General features: G+C 50.7%; 1 protein-coding gene across 1 annotated transcript; it reads right to left on the bottom strand.

Annotated features, from left to right (window-relative positions):
* Positions 1-662: 662 nt before the first annotated feature.
* Positions 663-10,131, bottom strand: inhbb (inhibin subunit beta B). Its single transcript, XM_029256620.1, has 2 exons — positions 9,009-10,131; positions 663-3,027 (listed from the first exon to the last, which is right to left on the bottom strand). The coding sequence occupies exons 1-2, from the start codon at positions 9,409-9,411 to the stop codon at positions 2,252-2,254; spliced, it is 1,179 nt and encodes a 392-aa protein (XP_029112453.1). The 5' UTR covers positions 9,412-10,131; the 3' UTR covers positions 663-2,251.
* Between the last annotated feature and the right edge of the window lie 1,080 nt (positions 10,132-11,211).

Below are 11,211 nucleotides of genomic sequence, written 5' to 3'. Positions count from 1 at the left end.
CCTGCACAAGCGCACACCGAAACGCTCTCCACCCTTTACACTTTGTCTTCAGACCGGCCGGCTTTTGTTTCTATCGCGTTTGTCGGGAAAATGAGTGCAGATGGTCGTCATGTGTTTGTCACCGCGTTCGAGTTCCCTTCCGCTGTGCAGCATCCCCGCTGTCATTCCGCTACACGTACACAGTACAGCCACAAACGCCTCGCATTTCATCTGGTTCCAAACTCCACTATGGGGGTAATCTGGAGTTATAGACAGATACTGCAGCTGTTCCCCAAAACACGGTACCTTTACCTACACTACTTACTAATGATAAGAATAATTCCACAATGTGCACCAAATACGACAATTAAAATACCCTTTATTGGAGAACATGAAGGACTGGGAGCCGTCACTTTGATCCTCCAAAAACCCAGAAGAAATTTATCTTATTACAGAGCAAGATTTTTATTTAACAGTTACAACAAAGAAAATATTTTAAATGCATCTTTTTATTTTACATACACTTTAGAGAAGAAATTTGATTCTAAACGATTCTCAGACTGAAACTAAAAAGTATTTTTATAAAGAAAACTAAAAATTAAGTACATTTTAAAACGACAAATTAAAAATAAAAAAAAAAAAGACTTGAGCCAGAAACTGGAATCCATGATATTGTACCCTGATGCAGTGATTAGGCCTCCCAAACCATCACGATGTATTTCATAAAATAAGGTGATGGCCTTGCTATAAATAGCTGAAATCTTGGCCTCTTTGGTTCCGTCAATAGGTATAATACATCTAACAGAATTCAGTTCGCTTCTATAAAAATAACTTTTTCAATGGCATTTTTACACTAATTACGTGACTTTTCAGTGCAAACATTGTAACAACCATCCGCTTGGAATAAGAAGCGAAAGATTGACTTTCAAGTATTGACGCAAGTTAAAAACTAGTACAAAAGTTCTGTTTGTCTGTTGTGGATCAATACTATACATTGCATAGCTCATGCGGCACTTATTATTAATAGGATAGTGAGCCACGTCGTACCCTCTTTAAAGGCAATGCAGTCTGCAAGTGCTATAAAATGTGCATTTCGGAGTTTTGCAAGTGCTATGCTGCACCATAACCAACTGAGCAGTATGCGGCTGAGACTATCGTGATTTTTTCCATTTTTGCATCAGCTGTTTTAAGTACATTTTGATGACATTTTAAAGGGCACTACATCTCCCAGAAGAACGTGCGAAGTCTGCCTCCTTCCTTCCCATTTACAGACAGGCGTACACCTTCTGTCCTCGCTGCAAGGACGTCACCCGGTCAAGGACCTCGGCACTTCGCTAAGTGGGAACGTCTGCTCAGATCAGCCTCGTCGGCAGCCGGCGTGTTTCCGTAGCAACGGTAACGGTTCAGGTGGTAAAGACGACGGCCGCTTCTCTTGGTCCTTGTCCACCGTCAGGACCTGCTCCTTGTCACAAGTGCTCGTGTTTGAGATGCCGCCTTTTTCAGCGCTCGTCCTCGTCTTGTCACGATGAAGTACGTGCTGAGAAGAGGCCGCGCCACCCGCGGACCTCCTTCACCGGCTTCCTCCCGTGTCCGTTTCCTCTGGAACGCGGAAACGGCAACCGAAGCGTTCGGAAACGGCGCTCTTCGAGAGCACGGGCCAAGTCCTACGGCTCGGACCGCGGTTGGAGCCTGAGCTATGCAATCTGTCAACCGCGCACCTCTTGGCAGGATGAAGATGACCGGCGTCATCTTGACCGGCCGCTGCAGAAACGCTCCTTACAGACGTGTGGGAGGCACGGCTGGCTGCCCGTTCCAGCCAATCAGAGCTTGCTTCTCGCCTGCGTGATGTAGTTACGCGTGCGGGGAGAGAGCGCTCTGCCTTCGAGCCGGGCAGGCGGCGCAGTCTGACACGGAAACGAAAAACGCACATTTCGATGAAAGATGGGGTAACAAATATGGCATACGTCCATCTAGAAAAATAGAGTTTGATCACAAAGTGTCTTCTCATCCATTTGACACTTAGGCCTAAGAGGTGTTTGCACACAGTGCATTTATAAAACCACATTGATCTGCATGCCAGAAGCCCTGAAGAAAGACTTCAGCCAGGAGACAATAACAAAATAACAAACATAAATATATGTACATGTGCGTCCGTGCGTCTGTTGTTTGTCTAGACGTTCACGTCTCCACCTGTATGTCGTACATTTACAAATAGCAGTGTCACGCTTGCAGTTCGGGATGTCGCTTTCCCGTTGGCACGGTCCAGATGGGATCAAGCGCAGCCACATTCCTCCACTATCATGTTGGGCACGTCCCGCTTGACGATGTTGTACTCGTCGTCGAAGTAGAGCATGGACATGGTGCTCAGTTTGGTCGGGATGCAGCACGAGTTCACGGAGCCGGGGCTCATCCCCCGCATGCGGTACTGGTTCACCACGGCCGTGTGGAAGGAGGACGCCGAACCGGGCACCCCCGCCATGTAGGCCGGGCAGCTCCCCTCGCAGTAGTTCCCAAAGTAGCCCGAGGGCGCGATGATCCAGTCGTTCCAGCCGATGAGCCGGAAGTCGATGTAGAACTGCTGGCGGCAGCACAGGCTGCTCGTGCCGTCGCACTCGAGGCCTCGCTTGCGGATGCGGTGCTTGCTGTCCGCCTGCCGGGCCTGCACCACCAGGAAGGGGCGGTGCGCCTCGTCGTCGGGGGCAACCAAGATGGGCAGCACTCCAGCTGCCTCGCACCCCTCGCAGCGCACATCCAGGTCCTGGCGCCGGTCCCCGGCGGCGAAAGTGCTCCGCACGGGTTCCGTCATCGGGAAGGTGTGCCAGCTGCTGCGCTTCAGCTCCACCCGCTTCTCCACAAGGTTCCACCGGCTCCCTGAGGAGCGCTCCTGGTAGAACACCTTGACGGTCACCTTCCGCCGCAGGCCCTTCTCCGAGCTGCCGGGCAGCACCTTGAAGTACAGCCACAGGCTGGCTTGTGACACGTGCAGGTTTTGGTTGCCCTCGTTGGAGATCAAGAAGTAGAGGCTTGACTTCGGCGACGCCAGCTCATCTGCGGGAGACGGGGAAGAGCGAGTCAGTCGGTGTATCCGGGGAAGCAAACATTCCTCGCAGACATTTACCGAAGTTTACATGAGGTCAGCAAAAAAAGCTGCAAGAATTGCGTGAGAAGCTCAGTTACAAATAAGTGGTCATTATTTCGGGCAGAAGCCACTTTGTCACAGCCGGCTGCCGGCTATTGGTGACCACTTATGGAGGTGTCAGGAAAAGATCACCACCACCTACAGAGCCATGAGAACACAAGGAGAATCTGCAAACTACACTCAGTCTAATTTGGAAGCCACAGCCCAAGAGCTGTGGGGCACCAGCGCTACCCGCTGCGCCACCATGTCGCCCATTGGTCTCACACACACACAGAGCCGAACACGGCGCAAGGCCGGAGGGAGAGGGGACGCACCCGTGACGAGGCGCCAGTCCATCGCAAGGCACTCCAAGCAGGACTCGAAACCCAGACCCACCTGAGAGCGGGACCCAGCCAAACCTGCTGCGCCACCGTGCCCTCTTCATTGGTCACTGGGCTACAAATTAACCTGACGTTTCTTTCGAGAGCCCCTATAGGTGAATCAATGTACACAAGCCTTGCAGTAAAAGACTTCCGCACCCGTTATTTCGCACTGAGGCTCTACGAGAAAGCAGCCACACGTCCGCTCTCTGGGTTCAACCTGCCGAATCGAGCGACGAGAGCCCGAATCCTGAAGAGAGGGCCATTAGGGGAAGGTGTCCCACACAAGTCCGCCTCTGTTCACGACGGAGCCGCTATTAACATGCAGCGCGGCCACTGGCCCTGACCACGGACACTTGGACGGCGTTCACAGCGAGGGAGAAACAAATGGCTGCGAAATGTGGGAACACTTCTACCTTCCGGGATCAAATGGGGTGAGCGTTTTGGGAAGTCACAATAAACGGAAGGGGGCGGGGCCAGTGGACGCAGTTTGTCTCCGCGGTCTTACGTCTTCCCAAGGAACTCACCCACCCCTCCACCCCTCCACCCCTCCCCACTGCCTCCAATGCCACACAGGAAGTCCAGTGAGGACAGGAGGTCCACCAGCACGCCCCCAGTAGCGCTGCTGCGAGGGACCCGTGAGCCCTCCTGTCCTAGAAAGCACTTTCACTTTGCGCCGCCCTATTTGGGCCGCCGAGACAACGCGGCTCTGGGCGCAGATGAGTTGGCCCAAAGTGTACGGGTGTGCGGAAAGCAGAGCTCGGCACACAGGTTCACAGGGTTCAGCGTGACTACCCTGGAAACCGGGGTCTCCCCGAGCCCCCGAGGACAGCACAAAGAGTCCGAGCACGTAAGAGCGAATCCCGGCGCGGCCTCAGCTCCCGTCCCAGGCGCCCGTACTCCGGTATTTTCCATTGCTCTACGAACCATAGACTGTCCTGAGGGGAGTTGAACCAATTCAGTCGGTACAGCGGTAAGAGAAGTCAGGCACTTTCTAAAAAAAAAATGGGGGGCATTTGAGGACAAACTGAACGAGCCCGTTTTCCAACCTCGTTCAAGCAGAGTGATAAACCCACGAAGACTCGGATCATCTGAAGAAGTGTGTGTGTGTCCCCCGCCAGCTCTACGTACTTGTTATTTTAAAAGCTCCATTAACGATAAAACATCATCAATAAAACCAGTGTGTTGAATGCAAACCAGGCTGAGAATAATTTGGTCATAAAGAGCTTCAGTTATTACTCCGCCAGTCTGCTGTAACTCCTTCAGATGCACAGTTCAAGCGGGAAGTTTCCGAACTAACATAAAAATCAAGTGATTACACGTTTTAATCTCTGCATCTTGAGTCTTGACTGACAGCGGCTGCATTTCGAATGTGAGTCTTTGTCCGTCTTGGCACATAAGTCAGATATAAGGGTAGCGGTGGCACAGTGCTTAGAGCGATCGCCTTATAAGCAAAGGACTGGTAAAAATTACCCAGCTGTGTAAATGGGTACATAATGTAAGTAAATCACACAGGGCACTAGACAAAGCACTCAAACATGATATTTTCTTTCCATAATCAGATTCATATACCTTCCCTGCATGTCTGCTGGCCACACTGTCTGTGAGAGTTTCCGTGCTCACATGGTGTGAGGAGGTGAGGATGGCGTACCACGTGCAGGCCAGAAGGACACCTGGGTGGGCCCATTACTGGCTCTAATTGCAGTTGCACAGCATGTCCCCACAGGCACCCCCTCGCAAACCAAGGCAGGTGATGGGACGTTCTCTTCATTATACAACCCTGCAGTCAGCAGCAGAGCTCAGGCCTCCAGCAGAGTCGATTTACGCAGAGCAGTTTGTGACGTCTCGCTTGTAAGGATGTGCTGCCCCACGTCCAGCCTCATACGACTGATCAAACAAGGGAAAACACCCCGACTGTGTCCTTTAAAGTTGCGTAACTATGTTGTTGGACCACACAGGTGGTGTGTTAGCAGTAGAGCAGAGTTGGTCGATTTCAGTGAAGGCTTTAAAACAGAGTGGAAATCTGTCCCCGCCTGAAATAAGACTGGATTTTAATTACTTACAGTGCCAGTCAAAAGTTTGAGTACACCTACCTCAAACCAAACCTGCCTGTGCAGAAAAAAAGCACAGAAACTGGCCATCTGAAGAGTGGAATTATAAAAAAAATAAATAAATAATCAAAATGTGAAATATTTTGTCCAGCTGCAGAGTATCTGTAAGATGCAGAGCAGGTGAGCTTGTGTGGTTCCCATAGTTCAACATGGCGGCGGCAGCATCATGGTGAGGGGCTGCTTTGCTTGCCGCACAGTTGTTGATCTTTGCCAAGTCCATGGCATCTCAGCCAGAAAGGATATCATAGAATTCTTCAGAGCCATGTTCTTCTTTCATGGTTATGGCTAGTTGGGTAGTTTGTCACGCCCACGACCTCGGCGACAAGCAACACCGGCGGCTACTCAGGCTCCGGGCACATAAAAGGGCAGCCCGGACCTTAGGAAGCTGCGGAACCTTGCTTCAGCCTCGTGACTCACTCGCGCTCCTGGTAATTGCTCCTCGTCCTGCTCCTCGTGATTGACTCCCTGGTCTGCCTCGATTCCTTGCCTGTCTTTGAATTACGCCTCTCGGATTCTCCCTTCGGACTACGAGCGCACATCGGTTACCCTTGCCTGCCTCCTCGACCATGTCTTCCAGATTTCCCCCTGAACCAACTTACCCTGCTCCGCGCTTGGGTTCGACGCACCCGCCCCAGGGAAACACCGTGACATAGTTCTTCATTCTCCAGAAAGTCACCAACCAGAAATTCACTCCAAACATGTGGAAGAACTTTCCAATGATGAAGAAACGTGAAGGACGATTCAAACTAACGATCTGGATTCAAAACATTGAAATTCTGAAAAAATTGTTTCCAGACTTTTGAACGGTACTGTGTTTATATCAAATATTGAATAAAACTGTCTTTCACTAAACACCAACACACAGCAGACAGAAAAACTGCTGCATCAAAAAATTGTTGGTCTTTGCAGTTTTCCACGGTTACAAGTTTCCAAGGCCCACTATAACAGCTGTCAGGGTAGTGTGATAGGGCCAACAGGGGGCATAGAGATTAGAGCCATTGCCTTGCAGTTGAAGGAGCCATGATTGAGTCCCGCCTCCTAGTATAATGCCATTGATCAAGGTACTTACCATGAATTAAAACGGTACAAATTACGCAACTGTGTAAATTGGTAAATCACAGTAAGTAGCTTGATATACAAAACCTAGCAGTGTAATTTGTCGTAGAGAAAACCGATATATAGTGAATAAATAAATATATAACACTGGGACTCTGGTGCTCGTGGTCCTAGTCCTCCGCAACTCTGGTCCTCAACTGCCAACTAACAGTTCCGGTTATGAACCGTACAGGGAGAGACCCCAGCAGCCTCTGGACAGATAAATTTGAAAGTCTGCTATTGGCACAGAAGCTCATTAGGGATGTAAAGAAAGGAGAGGGCGAGGGCTCTGCAACAGTACAGCCACGGTGGATTTCAGGGCGTTGCTTTACACTCCGGCACCTAACGGCCCGAGACGACGTAAAACCAATGAGGCGAGATGGCGGTTCAAATTCAAGCTCCGATGAACCTCTGCAAACTGTAACTCACAGAACAGAGCTCACAAATGAAGTATTTGTTCAAGCAGACCTTTGAAGACCTTCAAATCCTGGATCTCTAATCCTGTTTAAAGATTTGCATTATAAAGTAAGAAAATTGCTGCAGACAATACATTGTCTGTAAAAACAGTGACACAAAAAAAGGTTTTTTTTTTGTTACTATTGGAATAATGTACAATTTTTATAGAAATTTGGTTAAATGTGATTTGTTTCTTCTTCTTCTTCTTCTTATTATTATTATTGCTACTACCTGATTCATATAGGTAAAATATTTCGTGCTTGCACTAGCTTCACTCTACAATTTGCCAGACTTAATGTTAAACATTATTTCTTAAAGTGGTGGCTCAACAGATATTATACATATTTCAAAAGAGTGCATTTGTAAGTGAGACAGCAAGATTCATGTGTTCTTAAGATACCGTCAACTTCCTCCTGCATTCTGGAAGTCCAGTGTGGGTGAATCTCGCAGTTGCGTCCAGTAATCATTTATTCATTTTTTTGATTTACCGCAGCCAACAGTGTTTAGGTTTGTACACTGAGATACTTACAGTGATTTACACATTCATAGAGCTGGGTTATTTTTACTGCAGCAGCTCAGGGTAAGTACCTTGGCAAAGGCTACTACAGTAGGGGTAAGGATTCCAACCTGGTTCTTTTGATCCCAAGGTGACGGCTCTAACCACTGCATCACCAGAGTCCTCATCAGTGGATCACACATGGCTTAATATTGGGATTCATGAACATGCGTGACCCTCTTAATGAGGGGCCTTCATCATCCGTGGGGGTTTAGACCCAGCACCATGCTGGGCAGGTTGAGGGATCCAGAGAGGAGCCCTCAGCTTTGCAAAGCTCACAGTTTCAGCGGTGTTTGAGCATGATGCACAGAGGCTGGGACCTTGGCTGTCCTCTGACTTTAATGAGTGAAAATGTTGCATAAATATATTAGAATTAATGTACCTTCTAATTACTTTTGTTTGCAATTAACCTGTGCTTCTTTATTAATGAACCTGTCATAGCTGGTAAAGAAGCATTTAGGGCAACTCAGAACATTTCATAAATGTATAAAGGAGCTTTATGAAGGAAAAGTGATGTCACAAAGAAAGGGGTCACATGAGGTCTCTGAACACATTCCTTAGGCTGTGAACCATACCGACACTGATGTCCATTTCGTTTAAATAATGCTATATAAACATATTCAAGGTAGGACAATCAGATGCATTTTAATTTCAGTCCACCACATTTCACAACCACTGATTATTTCTCACGTCCTCAACAACTGGGCTGTTCGTGCATTTGTTGCAATTTGTCCTGTTTTCTGCTTATTGATGCATTGTGAGAGAGGACAGAGTGTCACGGAGAAAAGCAGAAAAAATTTATAAGCCATTTGGGGACAAAGGAAATGAGCATCTTTAATCGAATTATTATTTCCACATGGTGATGTTTATTGAGATTATGCTTTCAGGTTACTGTCCAGTGAAGTCCATTTCAGGTGCTTTAAAGGCTTTATGCACTTATTTCAGATGAACAAGCTGCTAAAATCCATCACGTGTGGAGTATACACACACTGACTGTTAAAGCACCCAGGAGTGTAGTGCACACCTTCTGCATTTTCTGGGGGTCTAGTGTATCACCCTCCGGGGGGGTGACCCCCGATGACCCCATGTCCCACCTGCGCAGAAAAGCGAGTTGAACCTCGTCGGCATCGTTAACAGGTGGGGGGTCCAAACGCCACTGATCTGCCGTTGAATCGGACCGCGATTTGAGCGGACCACTCATCCGACACACACACACACACACACACACACACACACACACACACACACACACCTCATCTGCGCTCCGCAGCTTTTACCCCGCACGCGGACAGCGGCTCCTCCCGGTTACACACCTGACTCCGCGAAGCTGATGATCTCCGACGCGTCGCCGCGCGCCTCCTCGCCGCGCGCCGCCTGCCCGTCCAGGTCGGGGATCTCCACGCGGCCGTCCTCGCTCACCTTGCCCGCGTGCAGCTTCCGCAGCGCCGTCACCATGGCCGCCCTCGGCACCGGCTGCGTGATGTTGGGTCTGTCCCGCATCTGCAGGCGCTCCAAGATGTGCCTCTTCACCGCCTCCAGGAAGTCCGCGCTCACGCGCCCCGGGTCCAGGGGGCGCGTGCGGGCACAGGACGCGCACGCGCCGCGGGGCGCCGGTGCGCCGTCGGCGTGGGTGTCGGGCGCGGGTGTGCAGCCCACCGGGAGCACGAGCGCGTACGCCACCGCCACACAGATCGCCGTCGCCGCAGACCTTCTCATCGCGAGCAGGGTGTTCGCGGAATGAGAAGTAAATTTACCAAACCAAGTGGCACTTTACTTTCCAACAGTACAATCGAATCGACCCGTTCGCAGATGAAATCAATAACGTGTGCAAGCGATGCGCGCGAGCAAAATAATCCCGTCTCGCGCCTGCGTGTGGCGATCGCGGGCGCGTGTCCTCCCTCCACGCGACTCAGCGTGACCGGCGGCTCCTCATTCCATCACGGGCGATAAATCCCCGACGGCCCGGGTCCATGGCGAATCTGTCCCTCGGGGCCGCCGAGGAGGTGGTGCTGAAGGGGAGGGGGGGGGGGAGATCGCTCGGCGAGTGCGCGCTCCGTGCCCGCGCCTGTCCCACTGAATGGACACGGTGACCCCGCGGAGCCCAAGTTCAGCGGCCGGGACGCGCTGCGCAGCTCGGATGGGACCTTCCGTGCGGACTCGACGTGACGGATCCACGCACACAGAGCGGTAAAACGTGCACTGCAGCGGTGGTCCCCGGAGCGTAGGGCGCCAGTGGGCTGCTGATCCCACGTCCCCGCGAATACCTGCTAAGTTGTTACGCTGAAAGGGCTCCCCTGTGTGTCCGCAGCGGTGCGCGGGGTCCTCCTGCCGCTGCCGCCTGTCCTGCGAAAGGAGCGCTGAGCTCTGCGCTGCGATGCGATGCGATTGCGCTACGACGCGATGATGTGATGCGAGGATGTCCCGGCGCGTGGCGTGAAGACCTTTCCATGCAGTCACCATGGAGTGCTGCTAAACCGCGAAACTTTTATAGCGCGTGGAACCACGTGGCCGCGCCTGGCCACGGAGGAGGAGGGGGGGGGGGATTAGAGCCGGGGCTAACCAACCAACTAACCAGCCAGCCAACCAAGTTAGTAACTAACGTCGAGAGCGTGGCATTCGAGCGCGGTTAGAAACCCACGACATGACAACAAATCATGATCCACGTCCTTCCTTAAACCTCTGTTACATGACAGTTAAATATTCACATTGAAATAAAGCGCCGGCTGCTGCGATTGGACCGCATCTCCATAACATAAAATATATGCACAATATTATGTATACACACAACATGAAATGTATACACATATTGTTTCAACTTTTTAAACGAGAGGGGGATTATTTTTCAAAATAACTGGATATTGCTGCTGACTGTAAAGTAGCGTTTATTTATTACTGTTAGCTTGAGTACAAGTTAGTATGTTACAGCTTCACCTTGGCGACAGGTGACCTTTTCCTTAGTGTCTAGGTGTGTCTAACGGCGCGAATCATAAGCGCATCATGAATGCAGTGAGTGGCACGCGCTCACCGTTATTAATACGATATTACATTATCATGCGAAAAATACCGTTCACGGCGCACACTGACTGCGAGCGCGGACACACACGCGAGACCCCCCCCCGTGACATCGAGCGTCTCAGGTGTCATGAAGCGGAGCGCGCGCGGCCCCTCGCGCCCACCGCGCCTGGGAGGGGGGGGAGGAGGTTGCGCTAATTGAAGCTGACACGGAAAACACGACCACCTAACACAGGGGGGTCTGTTTTATTTTCGCTGCGGCCTCTCTGTCATACAAAGAATCGCTTGTTTCCAAACAGCATCTCGGGGGGGGGGTCTGAGTCCGCGGGTCCGAGACGTCAGCGCCTCCTAATTGACGCATTTTCTAATTGAGCGGCGCTAATTGAAGGGACACAAAGACACTGTACTGAGAAGAGACCACGTGTTTAATAAGGCATCTGTCAACCTGTGACTTTACCAATCAGTGGAGCGTGTGGGGATGGTGTGTGTGTGTGTGAACAGAGA

Source organism: Scleropages formosus, chromosome 12, assembly GCF_900964775.1.
Source record: "Scleropages formosus chromosome 12, fSclFor1.1, whole genome shotgun sequence".
Classification (NCBI taxonomy): Eukaryota; Metazoa; Chordata; class Actinopteri; order Osteoglossiformes; family Osteoglossidae; genus Scleropages; species Scleropages formosus.
The sequence above is the reverse complement of the archived record's forward strand: the minus strand, read 5'-3'. Positions and strand labels throughout refer to the sequence as shown.